This window comes from Phoca vitulina, unplaced genomic scaffold, assembly GCF_004348235.1.
Source record: "Phoca vitulina isolate PV1807 unplaced genomic scaffold, GSC_HSeal_1.0 scaffold22, whole genome shotgun sequence".
NCBI lineage: Eukaryota > Metazoa > Chordata > Mammalia > Carnivora > Phocidae > Phoca > Phoca vitulina.
This window is the reverse complement of record NW_022589725.1, coordinates 12,207,165-12,223,707: the sequence shown is the minus strand read 5'-3', so window position 1 is coordinate 12,223,707 and position 16,543 is coordinate 12,207,165. Positions and strand designations below refer to the sequence as shown.

General features: G+C 48.6%; 1 protein-coding gene across 1 annotated transcript; it reads left to right on the top strand.

Moving 5' to 3' along the window:
• The first annotated feature begins 5,942 nt into the window (after positions 1–5,942).
• BPIFA3 (BPI fold containing family A member 3) lies at positions 5,943–16,274 on the top strand. The gene is made up of 7 exons (XM_032420099.1): positions 5,943–6,066; positions 11,102–11,252; positions 13,087–13,194; positions 13,821–13,970; positions 15,214–15,298; positions 15,680–15,743; positions 16,240–16,274. The coding sequence occupies exons 1-7, from the start codon at positions 5,943–5,945 to the stop codon at positions 16,272–16,274; spliced, it is 717 nt and encodes a 238-aa protein (XP_032275990.1).
• Positions 16,275–16,543: the final 269 nt, after the last annotated feature.

Genomic DNA, 16,543 nt, shown 5'->3' with positions numbered 1-16,543 from the left:
GATGAAGCACTCTAGGTCTAGAGTTTTCTGTGCACTAAGGTTTTTATCTACAAATTCAGTATCTTTAATAGATACAGGGCTTTTCAGGTTATCTATTTCTTCTTGAGAAGCTTTGGTAGTTTGTGTCTTTCAAGGAATTTGTTCCTTTTATCTAAGTGGTAGAATTAATTGGCATAAAGTCATTCATGATATTTCCTTATTATCCTTATAATATCTGTAAAGTCTGTAATGCTCTCACCCCTCTCATTCCTGATATTGGTCATTTGTATCTTCTTGCTTTTTCCGAATCTACCTGACTAGAGTTTTATCAATTGTATTAATCTAAAAGAACTGGCTGCTGACTTCATTGATTTTCTTTAATGTTTTTCAGTTTTTATTTCATTAATTTTTATTCTAACATTTATTACTTCCTTGCTTTGTTTTTATTTTTTTTTAAGATTTTTTTTTTTTAAGATTTTATATATTTATTTGACAGAGAGAGACACAGTGAGAGAGGGAACACAAGCAGGGGGCGGGGAGAGGGAGAAGCAGGTTTCCTGCCAAGCAAGAAACCCGATGTGGGGCTCAATCCCAGGACACTGGGATCATGACCTGAGCCGAAGGCAGCCGCTTAACGACTGAGCCACCCAGGCATCCCTAAAGATTTATTTATTTATTGGAGAGCGAGAGAGAGAGATCGCACACACAAGCAGGGTGAGGGGCAGAGAGAAAGGGAGAGAGAATCTCAAGCAGACTCCGTGCTGAGCACAGAGCCCAACAGGGGACTTGATCCCAGGACCCTGAGATCAAGACCTGAGCCGAAACCAAGAGTCCGACAACCAACTGAGCCACCCAGGCGCCCCTGCTTGCTTTGTTTTTAGTTGACTTCTCTTGTTCAAGCTTCTTACAATGGATGCTGAGGTCTGATGGGCACTTTAAGGAGAAGGACTCAAGCACATTTCCTCCTCCCCACTGGCTGACATTTAAGGCAGGCGTGGCTCTGAATAGCTGGTCGTTGTGAATGGCCTGCCTCCCTCATTTCCTCCTGAGAACATCTCCGCTAGGTAGGACCCTGGGCTTGAGGTGGCCAGTTCCTGCCCCCTAGTGGTTCAGAGAGTTCATGGTTATGGTGAGACCTGCAGTCTTCACTCCCCCTGGTGGATCAACTCCAGCTCACTGAAAATCTTTTGATAGTTGCCGCATGTCCCCTGGAGTCTTTAGTGGCCTCTCTGGAATATGAGAGGAAATGCCACTGGACAACACAGGCTCACAGAGCCCAGGATGAAGGGCAAGGGCTGTGGGCGAATTTATCTAGAGATGAGACAGAGCCTACAGAGCCAGACAGCCTGGGTTTGAATCCTGGCTCCAGGCTTACCAGCTGCGTGTCCTTGGGCAAGTGACTCCATCTCAGGCTTTGCATCTGTGAAGTTCAGCAATAACAACACAACCCTCCAGGGCTATTGGATTAATGAAATTAATCTACAGTGAACGCTTAGAGCAGAGCCTGGCACAGAGTTGGGACTCAATACGAGCCCACTGTTGCTCTTTCTGCCTCTCCTTGCAATGCCTGTGGGGGCCGTGGGATCGTGTTGGGGAGCAGAGTGGGCTGTGGGAGGAGCAAGTAGATGGGGAGTGAGCGACCGCTCCTCTGATCTCCCCTCTGTGGGTCTGGCTGCCTTGCTCCTGCCCCAGCCCCACCTGCCCCCAGCTGGTGGCTTCAGGGATCGTATTCAACTTCTCTGTGCCTCTGCAAAGGGAGGCCAATCATGACAGTACCTCCCTCACAGGGCCGTGTGGAAGATTAAAGAAGCGATTACGAGTAAAGCATTTAGACTGCCCTCTGAGCACAGTCAGCTCTCAACGATTATTGTCTGGCACCATGTTCCTACTTCAGTTCCATGGTTCTCGTGCACCACATGCAGCAGACTCACCCAGAAGCTTAGTCCCAGTCCCCACCTCCAGAGACAGACTCAGTTGCTCAGGGGTGGCCCAGGACTCTGCATTTCTACAAGCCCCACTTGTCCTCCCAAAAGCACTGCAAGGTACCCAGAAACTCCAGCTTTTCCACTTTCCCTTCCCTGCTTCAGGCCACACCAGAACCCAGAACCTCATCATCCTTTGTCAAGCCCAATATTCCATTCAGAAGGCACCCCACTCCCCTCCTACCCCCATCCCCTGTTCAAGGAAGTTTGTCTTGGGTTAAAGTTCCAGTCTTTAGACTTCTATGATTGTTAAAAACATGTATTTCTAAAAAAAAAAAAAAAAAAGGAATAAATGAATGCCTGCGTGAATGATGAATTCCATTCCATAGAAGAGTGATTCTCAGTGAACTAAACCAGCCTCCCCCCCTACTGAATCAGGTGCAGGAATCTTCCACCACTCTGCTTCTACCCATTCTGCTGCCCCCCGTGGAGTTTCAGGACCTCTCTGCCTTTGGCTGGGGACCTGGAGCTGCCTTAGAGCCCAAGGAGTTGCGGGGGGTGGGGGGCAGATTGTAGGGTTGGCAGAGGGCGGGGCACCTCTGCCTGGCTATAGGAGGGTGCTCATGTACAAAAGCCTGCTTGGCCCTTGTGAACCCGGGGAAACTCCTGCCTCCTTGTCACGCCGGACACCCCCTCCCTGGAGGCATGGATGGGAGCCTGGGCACATGGGCACCAACTTCTGACCCAGTAAATGCAGCCACACCCATCTTCCTTTGTTCCTCCAATCTGCTGAGCCTTTTCCCACCCCAGGGCCTTTGCCCCTGCCATTCTGTCTGCCAGACACACCCTCCCCCATCTACATTCAGTGTAGACTCCATCTCCTCCTGGACTCAGCTCAAATGTCACCTTCTTGAGAGACCTTCCCTACTCATCGCCCAGTGGCCTCCCTCCTATTCTCAATCTCACCCAACTTCTTCCCTTTGATATGATTTGTAATTATTCCATGTATTGTTTATTTTGTCTGATTCTGATTCTCTCACCAGACTAGAAGTTGCTGGAGAAGCAGGGTGTCTGTTATTGCCTAGAGCCAAGCACAGTGCCTGGCACATCGTAGGCCCACAGGAAGTAATGGTTGACTGGATAAATACATTTTTATCCAAGTCAAACTCCTTGAAAGTCAATTACCCAGGAGAGCAGAGGTTTTAATTGGTGTTGATGGGCACACCTTAGGAGTATGATGGAAATCCTGCTACTATGAGCAACATTTTTTAAATAGGTACATTTTGTTTTTCTGAACAGACAAACCAAAGTTTTCATCACATTTTCAAAATGCCCCCCAAAAAGGTAAAGAAGTTTGTTCTAAAGAAAGTTCTTTGAAATAGTAAAGGTGATGGCTAACAGGTGAGGTTTGGGGCATCCAGCAGCTCCACCTTCCAAAGGAAACAACATCTCACCACTCAGGGGAGGGCCAGAGAGGCTGCTGGGGTGGCAGCTCATCCTCGTCCTGGCTGGGAGCTCCGCAGGCCGCTGGGTTCCTCTGGGTCCCCGCCCCCCCACATGCGTTATGAGGGTGGAATGAGATCACCTGTGGGGCAGGCTTAGCACAGTGAACGAGGCCCACCAAATAAATGTCAGCACCACCATCCTTGGAGGTAGCTGCTGGGGATTGGGGCAGGGTGGGGGGTGCTGGAGGGGAGGGAGAGAGCACACCAGCTAACCTTTCCTTTCAATGTCCACTCAAACTCCATCTCCTCAGGGAGGTCATTTCTCTGATAACCCTCTCCCCACTGCTCAGGTCTCCCCTCACTGGGCCCTCGCAGAGCACCTCCCGCCTCCCCTTCACAACCACACGTCACCATCCCGTGCTCACAGCAGGGATGGTTGAAGACTGGCAGTCTCCCCACGGGGACGGGGGCACCACAAGGACAAGGAACTGCAGGGCTCACCCCTGAGCAGTGCCTTCCTGCTCCCCTGTCCTGCACCAGGCTTGGAAAAGTCTACACCCTCCACCCGTCATCTCTATAGACTCGGTGGCCCTGAGGGCCACAGCCTGTGATGAGGCAGGGATAACAGCCCTCCCCACTCCCCAGTTCAGACCTCCAAAGAGCCAAGGACAACAGGTTTGTTCCTCCCAACAGTGCCCACTCTTCTCCAATTTTCTGCACAAAAAATAAAATCCCAACTGGTTACACAAGACCAGGAAGACTGGAAAAGTACATTGCGAGGTAACTGATATTCTACAAACATCCCCAAGGAGAGTGTGAACCCTGCGAGGACGTCAATTCCGGAAAGCCATCACCCTGAACTAATGCTTTCGTTATGATCTCTTACAAAACTGGATGTGAAGTGACCAAGGATGGCCCCAGGGCTTCGTGAGCTCTGCAAAGGACCCTGCACATTCCCTACCGCCCGAGAGGAGAGCACAGGGAGTGAAGAGTGCCTTTTGTCTCAGAGCTCCCAGTGGCTGAACTGTGGGGCCCAGACCCCTGAGGCCTGTGTGGCTGCAGTGGGAAACTTTAGAGAATTTGGAGCGGAGGAGGGCCCTGGTCTGATTAACGTCTTAAAGTGATCTTGCAGGGGACACCGGGGTGGCTCAGCTGGTTAAGCGTCTGATTCTCGGTTTTGGCTCAGGTCACGATCTCAGGATCGTGAGACCAAGCCCTCCACTGGGCTCTGCGCTCAGCAGGGAGTCAGCTTGAGATTCTCTTCCTTTCCTCGCCCTCTGCCCCTCCACCCACCTCAAATAAAAACAGATAAATCTTAAAAAAAAAAATGACTGTACAGGTTGTTGTATACAAAAGAGACTGCAGGCGGGCAAGGGAGAAAGGGAGGGACACCCCAGCGTAATCCAGGCCGATGTGAGGGTGGCTGAGGAGGAGCTGCTGGACGTGGTCAGATTCTGGAAGTGCTGGCAGGATTTTCTGGCAGATGGGCTGTGGGCAATGAGGAAAGAAGAGTCCAGAGGAACTCCAAGGGCTGAGGCCAGAGCAACTGGATGGACTGTGGCACCATTTCTTGAGATGGTGAGGACAGGGGGATTTGAACTGAAGTTTCTCTGACCCCCAACTCCAGAGCAATGAAGTAAACCTAATGCTTTGGCTTCAAGGCTCTCTGTCCACCTCCTGTAAATCTTATCCATAAACCATCCATCCAACTGTTCATTCATTCATTCATTCATTCATATCATTTAACAAATATTTATTGTTAACTACCATGCAGTAAACCTGGGAGGCCCTGGACACATGAGGATTAATTCGACTCACACCCTGCCCTACAGAAACTTATAATTTGGTAGGCGGTTCAGAGATCAACTTTTCTCACTCATTCATGTATTCAGTCATTTAGTCACTCAACAAACATCCATTAACACTAATTTCTGGCAAGCAAGCATCATGGTAGGCACTGCAAATGATCTTGCCCTTAAGAAAGTCCTAGGGGCGCCTGGGTGGCTCAGTCGGTTAAGCGTCTGCCTTCGGCTCAGGTCATGATCCCACGGTCCTGGGATCGAGCCCCACATCGGGCTCCCTGCTTGGCAGGAAACCTGCTTCTCCCTCTCCCCCGGCTTGTGTTCCCTCTCTCGCTGTGTCTCTCTCTGTCAAATAAATAAATAAAATCTTAAAAAAGAAAAAGAAAAAAAGAAAGTCCTAGTCCAATTGGAAAGCCTGAAATTAGCCATCCTCATTCATTTACTGTAGGATCCCCAAGGATCCCCACCACCCAGCCTGTGCAGGGTCTAGGAGAGGACTGTTGCTGGATGACCCAACAGTGGGCTCTACTGGGCGTATCCAAGCAACACGGCCTCCCTCTGGGTCCCTGGCCCTCCCCCCAGGGTTCCACCTGCTGCCCTCACCATGTGAGCAAAGCCCAGCGGCAGCTGCCAGAGCCCATCACGACACCCCCGCAACGGCATGCTCAGGGTTAACCCTGGTGTCGCCCTCCGACAGAAAACCATGAGTCCACTCATTCAGGCAGCCACCCGCGTAACCACCCACCTGGGTACCATCTGACCCTTCTTGACACCCGCAGGTCCCAGAACCCAAGATGTGTCCAATCTGGAGGCTCCTGGTCCTCCTCAGCTTGCTGTCCGTGCCCTCAGCACTGCACAAGCAGCCCTGGCGTGGCCTGGCCAAGGCCCACATGGACAGCAAACCAGCTCTGGCGAGAAGTAAGCTCAGCCCGTGCTCTGCCCACGGTCACAGGGTGGGTGGGGAAGGCATCATCCTGCTGGGTGACCTCGGGTCAGTCACTCCCTCTCTTCCTTTTTCTCTTAGACCTCAAGTACAGAAAACTGAGGTTGAGTTGATCATATGCCAGTTCATAGCACATCATCATTACGGTGAATCATGGCAAGGCCCTCTTGTGGGTTTTTTTGTCGTTTTCCCCTTTACTGCTTATTCTCACTCCCACCCCCACTTCCTCAGCAGGCCCTGCGGTGTGTTTAACACATGTGTTTATATACGCTCATGTCCTGATACAATATACAGTGTTTTGATTTGCGTAGATGATACTGCCATATGGATCTTGTTGGTTTTTACTGTTTTCATTGGACACTGTGCTGCTGACATCTGTTGCTTCAGGCTGGTACTGAGAAGTCCATGAGATTGGACTCACCACCGCTTGGCCATTTCCCTAGGGACGGACACCTGTGTCGTCTCTAACTCCCCACTATTAGAAGCTACCCTGAGATGAACATCCTTGCATGTGGCCCTGTAAGGAGCCAGGGAAGAATGTCTCTGGGATAGACCCAGAAGTGAACGGAGTCGCTGGGCCTTAGGGTGGGTACAAATTCATTTTAACTAACGACTGCCAGATTGCTCTCTAGAAGGGCTGTGCTGGTCTATACCCGCTCCAACGACAAGCAAGCACACCTGTCTCCCCACACCTGTTTCCCAACACTGGAGAGGATCCATCTGCCTCAGTCTACTCCAGTGGCCACAGCAAGATACCACAGGCTGGGGGGCTCAAACAACAGACATTTCTTTTCTCACAGTTCTGGAGGCTGGAAGTTCAAAATCAAGACGCCCACAGGGTCAGTTTCTCACGAAACCCCTCTTCTCTCTTCCTTCTGGCTTGTGGGTCTCTGCCCTCTCCCTGTGTCCTCACATGGGCCTTCCTTCTGTGTGTGCACAGAGAGTACACTCTATCTCTCTCTTTTCTTAGAAGGACACCAGTCTTATCGGATTAAGGCCCCAACCTTATGACCACATTTAACCCTCTTTACCTCCTTCAAGGCCCTGTCTCCAAATACAGTCCCACTGGAGACTAAAACCTCAATATATCAATTTGGGGGCAGGACAAGGTACACAATTCAGTATGTAACACTATCTTTCTCCTTTTTGCCAGCCTGAAGTACATTTGAGTGCTATCAACTTGTCTCAGCTTGACTTCATCTGATCAGTGGGAAGCTTGGGCACCTCATCCTAGTTTTGTTAGCCATTTGACTTCTTTGAATTCCCTGTCCTTATCTCTTGTCCATGTTTCTCTTTGCCTCCCGGGGATTTTTTTTTTTTTTAAAGATTTTATTTATTTATTTGACAGAGAGAGACATAGCGAGAGCAGGAACACAAGCAGGGGGAGTGGGAGAGGGAGAAGCAGGCTTCCCGCAGAGCAGGGAGCCCGATGTGGGGCTCGATCCCAGGACCCTGGGATCATGACCTGAGCCGAAGGCAGACGCTTAACGACTGAGCCACCCAGGCGCCCCTCCCGGGGATTTTTTTATCCTCTCTGATTTGAGTGTTAATTTATTCTTTTTTTCTTTTTAAGATTTTTTATTTATTTACTTGACAGAGAGAGAGCCCAAGCAGGGGGAGCGGCAGGCAGAGGGAGAGGGAGAAGCAGGCTCTCCGCTGAGCAGGAAGCCCAACGCGGGGCTCAATCCCAGGACCCTGGGATCATGACCTGAGCTGAAGGTAGTTGCTTAACCAACTGAGCCACCCAGGCGCCCCTAGTGTTAATTTATTCTTGATGCTGGTCCTTCATCAGGTCTAACCAGTGCTAACATTTCTCCCAAACTATCATCAACTTTGTTTGTAGGTCCTTCACCGAACAGGAAGATTTTCAAACTCATCAAAATTTCATCCCATGGTTTGTGTTTGATGAGTCGTAAACCCTTGTCTCTATTACCCCAGGCATCTTCTACTTTGTTTTCCCTAATAGCTTTATCGTTTTACCCTTCATGTTCAGGATTTTAACCCATCTGGAGGCCACCTTTATGTTGTTTATGCATGTAAGTCATGGCCTCAGCTTCACTTCCGTCTGTGTAAGGAGTCTGTTTTCTCAACCCATCTATGAAAGATCAAGTTCCCAAGCACGTGGATTCCCTTTGGGGCTCTGTATTCTGTGTCTGTGTTTCTACACCAACAGCAGAATATTTTAAATGCTACATCTTTGTAAAATGCGATTTTATCTGATTTTTCTTCTTGAATTTTATTTAGAGTGTGCTGAGTTCTTTAAAAAAAAAAATCACTTGGGATTTGATTTGGGTTTCACTGAATTTGTTAATTTAGAGAGAACTGACATTTTTGCAATATGAGGTCACCCGTTAGAAACTCAGTGTATCTTTCAGTTTTTTCCAGATTTTTGAAATCTTTTTTATCATGTTAAAGAAATCCCCATAGTCCTGGTTTTCTGAATTTTTCTTTTTTTTCTGAATTTTTCTTAATCATAAATCAGTACTGGCTTTTAACAAATGTTTTTCGGCATCTAAAAATTACTCCATTTTTTCCTCTAAACCGTTAATGTGATAAATTGTATTAGTAGATTTTTGTCCATTGAACCCATCCCAGCATTTCTGGAATAAATACGATATTTTTGTAACTTACTAGAATGATATATCCATACTGTACTATCTTTATAATGATTAGAATGTATTTATAATGTATCATACTAAAATATATTTTATAATGTAATGTATTTTTATAATGTGCTATTGGCTGGCTAGTCAATTTGTTAGGTAATAATTTTATAGGACTTCAGCAGATTTTTCATACATGAAATTGACGTGGACCTTTCCTCCCCTGTACTGTTCCGGAAGCTTGGCAAGTTACACTAGCCTCATAAAATGAATTTGGCATCTTCTTCTTTTTTTATTTTCTTTCACAATTATGTCTTTATATAAAGTTTGGTAAAACTCTTCCCCAAAATCATATAGATCAAAAACTTTTGGGGAATGCAATCTTCAATTACTATTTCTATTTCTTAAATCTTTTAGATTATCAATGTTTCCCACTTCCCTCAACACAACTTGGCATTTTATGGTTTGCCACAAAGGTATCCATTCCATTTAGGTTATGAAATACATTCATGTGTATTCGGGGGCCCATGCATCCTCATGGTTACAATGGGTGCAGTTGGAATGCTATTTCATGGGGCTGCCCTGAAGATTCAAATGAGGAAAAGCATGTGCCAAGTGCTTTTTCAACTGTGAATAGATTTATCACTATAACCACCTCTCATATCAGTTAGGGCACTTAGCTGCACAGAGCAGAAAACCCAACTCAATATGGCCTAAATGATGAAAAAAAACGTTATTTCATATAACCAAAACTCATAGGCAGGACAAACTCCAGGTCTGATTCAATCAGCAACTCAAAGGTGCCATCCAGAGCTGGATTTTATCTTTTTTTTTTTTTTTTTTTAGCTCTGCTATCATCATAGTTTCATCCTCAGGCTGCTAGTTCCCAGTGTGGTAGGAAAATGGTGGCCAGTGACCAACAGAGCGACAGACTGGCTTGCTCCCTCCCAGGAGGAGACAAATAAAGAAACTTCCCCTCAAACATGAAACATAAAATCTTCCGTTTAGTCTCTGATAAGGCCAACTTGGGTCACATGCCCACTTCAAACCTGAAAGAGTCACTGGGCAATGATGGCTCAGATAATCAAAGGCCTCATCTGGACCAGGAATTGGAGAAGGAGCCTGAATCAAAACAGGGTTCAGATGGGAATGACAGGATGAATGGATGGGAGGATGGATAGACAGATGAATAGACAGGTGGATATTTGGACAGATGGAAGATGGATGGGAGGGTGGATGGATGGATAGACAGATGGGTGGATACTGGACAGAGGATAGATGGATGGATCAGTAGGTGAATGGGTAGATGGATGTATGGATGGATGGGTGGGTGGATAAATGGATATTGGACTGGCAACTACTAGTGTCTACTGCTCACAATTATCCAAGTGTTGTTATCATTAACCAAGAACTACTAAGAGTTCTAGGCATACCTATACTATCACTCTATCTTTGAAACTATTTGGTCAATGTATGTCTCTCTTACTAGACAGAAAACTGGTTTGTGTCTTTGGCCACAAGGCCTGATACCCAATAGATGCTCAATAATATTCTTTTTTGGATAAATGATATTTAACCAAATATCTTTGGATAACTTATCTCAATATTCCTCACAAGAATCCTGTGAGATGGGCATTATTATTGTTCCCATTATACAGATGAGGAAATCAAGACCCAGGAAGGTGGTAGCATTTCAACCCAGATCTAGGACTCCCGACATACTTTCTTATTGGCAGGCAACAGAAACATGGGATACTGAAAGGGGGTCTGTGAGCTGGAGGGAGGGGAGTGAGGAGGAACCATGGCTTCTGCTGCCCTGCGGTGTAGGTTCTGATCACAGGGAGGGTCAAGTCAGGGAAATAAATGTGTCCTGTGGTATGCTCGGACATTCATCAGAGCTGGGCCCAATCCTAGCGCCCAGACAGGCAGGATTTCAGCATGCCCAGCACTTGAAAATCTTTTTCCTTTTTGGAATTCATTCTTTTCTGCTGGTAGCTCCGCTTAGTCCTACAGCTTATTCTGGGCACAGTGTGGGAAAAATTATATTCATTCTCTTCTTAGTTGTTCTCTTCAAGCAACATTTATTGGGACGTACATGCTGTACGTTAGGTTCTGTGGTCCAGACTCAGAGACTGCACTGGGTGGGCTTTCCACTATTAGATCTCGTTTGAGCAGCTCTTGCCTGCCAGACCCTCTGCAGGGGTGTCGCCTCAGTCCTGCAAAGCACCATTTCCCAGATGAGGCATGTGGATTTCCGTGTAAAGAGTGGAGTTGGGGGGTGACAAGCACCCATTACTCAGCAAGAAGCGAATGCACCAGCCCACACACAACCTAGGCCTCTTGACTCCAAACCCCCTACCTTGTCCACGACATTGTGCAATGTCATTGGTCCCTTGTCCATTTCCAGTTATTGCCCAGGGCCTCATGAAGCACAACGCAGAGGGCCGAATCCAGAACCTCCGCCTCATGGACAGTCTGAATGCCTCAGGGCAGATGGCCCCAGGGATGGTGGGCTGGCTAATAAGCGGCATGAGCCTCCAGCATCAGCAAGAAAGCAGGTGAGCCCCTGAACCCCATCCCTGGCCCTGGGACTCTCTAGAAAGCTCTGGGTCAGAGAGCAGAGCTCAGGGTATGGAGGCTGTGAAGAGAGAAAGCAAGAAGATTGGACGGAGGGGATAAAAGGCCCAATACAAGAATGAGTGAGGGCCCAATATGAGGGGTCATTTGGGGAGGCAGCATAACAGGGTAATGAAAGCAAAGCCAGGAATAAAGCTTCTGCATTTAAATCCTGGTTTGGCCACCAACCTTGCTGGAGCACTCCAGCGTCATCTATAACATGGGTACCAGAGCATAGCCTGGCTAAACGTCTGGGGTGCCAAAGGAACCCAGGACTAGAGTCGGACATTTGAACACCACTCTCTTGCCTGATAGCTGTGTGACTCTGGGTAAGGTGTTTGAGGTCTCTGAGCTTCAGCCTTAAGCCCTCATCAGTGAAATGGGCGGAATAATTGTCCCTGCCTCAGGGACCTGGGAGCTTTCTCTGTCGCACATAGTGAATGCATAGGCATTGGGTGCTCCGATTAACCCAGCAGAGCTGGCCCGGGGCTGCTCGCCTACAGTCCCACTCCTTCCTCTGGAGGGCCGGGCCTCCTCAGCTCTCAGGCTCCCCACTGCTCCAGGTCAGCACCCCAGCTCCAGCCTGCCGCGCCCTTGAGCTCCCTTCTCTCTCATTCCGCCCCTAGCTCTCGCCATTCTAATGAGCACTGGTACTTGCCAGCAGGGTTTCCCTGGACGTGTGCAGCCACAATCACCTCCCTCCTTCCACTCCCTTAATAGTTGTTACAAGTATTCGTTGCGCACCTGCTGTGTACCAGGATCTGGGCTGGGTACTTGGAATACAGCTATGAACGGGACGTATGGTCACTGTCTTTTTGGATCTTACATCCAAGTTAGTGAGTTAAATCACAAAAGTAAATCACTAATTTCACATAGAGGGATACATTATAAAGACAACTTTAGCAAGGTAAGGGGTGAGAGTGAGGGGCTGATCAGGAAGAGCTTTCTAAAGAGATAATCCCTAGGAAGAATGAAGAGAAGGAAGCAAACCACATGAAGGACATAGAAGGGCAGTAAGTGCAAAGGCCCTGAGGTAGGAAAGAGACTGGTGTGTCTGAGAAAGAGAAAAAGTCCTCCGTGGCTGGGTGAGCAAGGGTGTGGCTGTGGAGGCAGGTGAGGCCAGACCCTGCAGGTCTTAGGGCCCATGGTATGGAGTTCGGATTTTATTCCAAGAGCGGTGAGAAACCCAGTGAGAGTGTTAAGTAATAGGGCTGCCTATTGGCTGCCGCATGGAGAATAGTTTGTAGAGAGGCCAAGTTCATGGCAAGGAGCCCAGAGAGAAACTAGAGCATCTCCAGGCAAGAAGTGAAAGTGACCTGGTCCAGGTGAAAGGGACAGAAGGAGTCGGAAGTTGCCAAATTCCGGGTGTATTTTGTAAGCAGAGCCAGCATGATTCACTGATGGGTTGAATGTGAAGGTGAGGGATGGAGAGAAGGCCAAGGCTCCCGGGGCTTGGGCCTGGGCACCTGGGCAGGTTATGGGGCCCTGTGCTAGCAGGCAGTGGCTGGGTCTGAGAACAGCCCTAGTCTGGGTCTGCAGCTGGCTATGGGCTGAACACGTTCATTGTGTGGAGCTGTGAAGGGCCCTCTGGGACAACTTGCAGCCCCAGGCTCCTGCAGGTGGCTCTTGCCCTCTGAGCATCTTTAAAAGGATCTGACTCCAAACCTAACTGCCAAGCCCTTTTCATAAACAGCATGCCAGTGTTTTTTGTCAGCCTGAGGCCTTGACGTCTGAGCTCCCTCACACTTGAATGGCCTCTGCTCTTTCCTTCTGCAGTGCCAACATCACCAACATTCAGTTAGACTACGGTGGGATCCGGATGTCTTTCCATAAGGAGTGGTTCTCAGCAAACATCTTACTTGAATTTGACATTGACTTGAGACTGTAAGTCATACAGCAGCAGGGTCGGTGGGGTGCCATTCCTCCTCAGTGGGAATCTGGAAGTTGGGGGGAGGGGGGAGTTTGGCAACCTGGGGAACCTAGATCTTTCTGACTCCAATCTGGTTCAAATCCTGGTTTCTGAACTCACTTGCTGTGTGACCTTGGGCAGGTCACTTCACATCTGTGAGCCCTAGTTTCTTCAGCTGAAATGTGGGTGGCAATCCCTGGTCACTTGCTCATTTAAACCTATGTGAGTTCATTACACTGATTTTAAAAAGAGAGACAGAAACACTTTAATTATATCATCACCTTCCCTCCATCTGTTCAGACTATCCTTTACCATCAGCTGCCCCCAACAAAAGGGAGACCACAGCTAAATGGTACAGATTTTTGAAATAAGATGAACTCTCCACTTCTGAATATCGAAAGGCCCCTAAGCTGGTCTATCTAAAGGATTTTCAGAAGTCACTCTGCCTAATAGCATTTCCTCCTTGGTCACTGGCTGGCTGCAGGAGTCAGCAGGCAGGGCTGGTTTGTTGAAAGAGTCACTCTTCCCTTTGTGTTGGCTGTTTCCACCTCCTTCTGTCTCCTGCCCTTTCCCTCCTCCTCCTCCTCTCTCTCGTCCCCAGGCCTTTCAATAACAAGATTATAAAGACACATGCATGCATGAACCTCACTGTGGAGTTCTGGCTGGAGAAAGACGAGTTTGGCCGGAGGCATCTGGTGATAGGCAGCTGCTCTGTGGAGCCAAGCAGCATCTACACGACAGTGCTAACCGAGTAAGGTCCCAGCAGCCCTCCTCTGGGCTGAGCCCCTTCCTGCCTAGCCTTAGCTGTGGCCACACATCTCCACCACTTCCTGGATGAGCCCAACACAGATCTCACCCTTTCCCCATGACCTACTTCTCTTCCTGAGTCGGCATCCCAGTGATAGCCCAGCCACCCTCCCAGGAGCCAGACTCTTCCTCTTCCCCCCGCCTTGCAGCCCACCTTCACTGGTTCCCATCAATGACCTACTGGCAGCCCCTGCTTGCCTCCTCTTTCTCCATCCCCACAGCTACTACCCTGGCTCCTAGACCTCTTCCTGGACCACTGCAGGAGCCAAGCTGGCTTTCTCAGACTCAGACCTCACCTCCTTCACTCCATTCTCCCCCTGCAGCAGAATTAACTTTCTAGTGCAGAAATGTGGGCATGTTCCCTAGCTCCCACTCCAAACGCTCCGATGGTTCTCCAAAGCCTCTGAATGAAGAGCAAACTCCTGGATGTCAGTCAGGACCCCACTTGTCCTCTCACCTGTCCCACTCTGTAGCTCTTCGCCCTCTTGTGCCGCTGAAGGACCTACCCCTCCATCAACACACCATGTATTTTCATGCCACCGTGCCTTTGCACATGCTGATCCTTTTGCCTGGAATGCCCTTCCCTTCTTCTGTAGAACTCCTCCTTATCACTCATTCATTCAACAAATACTGTTTGAGAACCTGCTATGAGCCAGACATGGCACGCTTGATGCTAGGGATACAGTCGTGAGCAAGACAGAAAAAAAACAGAGCTATTTATAAGGTGCGTTTATTAATAGAGGCTAATAGATTTATATACCAGCTGACCAAATCTATCAACTCAGCAGACTATGAGTCTCTTGAGGGTAAGATTGGGGTGTGATTTCTCCCTGTAATTCCAGAATGCTGAAAGCAGCTAGGTCTTCAGTGGCTATCCATTCATTTATTCATCAGATGTTCACTAAATGCCTAAATCATGCCAGGCATTCATGGCTAGGACAGTGCAGGGGAAGGACTGAACTCTGGAGCTCTAATGACCTGGTTCTAATCTACTCAGCACTTACTGGCTGTGTGACCTAAGTCACATCACCTCTCTGAAGTTGCCCCTTCGACTACTGCTGACGGCAGTGCGTTTTATATAGCACTGGCTGAGGATTAAATGACTGTGTAAGGTGTCCTCAATGCCCAGCCCCTGGCATTGGTACTGCATGGATTTATCTGTTCTGTACATCTACTTCTCTTTCTAGAGATATCTCACCAAAGATGAAACATTTTCTCCGTAACTTCAGGGGGAACCTGGCAAAAGTTATCCCACACCTAGTGGAAAGTCAGGTAAGTTTGAGAAAAATATTGTCCCCTAGGGTATCTTTGAGTCTGAGGGTCAGGACATATATACTGGCAATTCAGAAAAGAGTTCCCAATCTTGGGCTTCAGGACCTGAAAAATTTCCATTAAAAATTTCAGTTTTGTCATCTACTAGCTGTGTGTCCTTGGCAAGTGACTCAGCCTCCCTGTGCCTCAGTGTCCCCATCTGTAGCATGGGAATCACCACAAGCCCTATCTCACAGAGTCATCATGAGGATTCCGGCAGACATGAAAGTGCTGTGCATGGCATCCTGTTCGCGCTCAATACGAGGGAGCCGCTCTTGCTAGGACTCTAGTTTTCTCTTCCTAGTCCCTGTCCTGACCCTTCTCTCTGTGCTGGTGGCCCAGGTGTGTCCTCTGATCAGTGAAATCCTCAGGCAGCTGGACGTGAAACTGCTGAAGAGCCTCATGGGTGAGTGTCTGCATCCAGCCAGGGAGGAGGACTCAGGATTGGCAAATGGAAGCAGTGCCCCAGTGGAGCTCCCAGTGAGGCCTACTGAGGGGCGTCTGCATGTGCTCTGAGAACACTTAGAGGGGACCATATGATGATGACCATTCCTGTCCCCCGAGAGAGCTAGGACAGCAGAGGGCACCCCTACCAAGCAGGCTGTGCCCCGCCAAATCACCCAAACCTCCAGATTACCAGATTACCACTCAGTCCTTTAGGGAGCACTGCCTCTGCCCCAAACCTGAGAACACCCACCATTTGCAGATAGATACAGTCCCCACCTTCACGGAGCTCACAGTCTAGTAAAAGGAAGAAGGATATAACTACTTATCATTTGGAAAGAATTTTAATGCAAGTGCCTCAGGCACTGGCCCTTGGCTGGCATGGATGGATGAGAGTCCCCTGCAGGGGCTGGACGGGCCGTCACCCTGGTGACTGATCCTGCCTCTTCTCCTTACAGAACAGGCTTCTGCTCATAAACTCAACCAGCTATGAGTCCAGCCAACCCTCCGCGTACCAGACTTGAGCATCCTCCGGCTACCTACTGATCCAGAAGGAGATTTCACACCTTGGGACCTTAAGTCTTCCTCAGAGTAGGGTTTCCACTGCCCCCAAAAACCTTTAACATAGGCCCTGTGGAGTCTTTCCTGTTCCATAATAAACTCTAACTCTGAAGGGTACAGAGGCCCCCCTTCCTGGGCCCTGAGGTTAGGGTTCCAGAAGTCAGACTTGATGAAGGTCCATGCTAAGACTAAATATGCCTG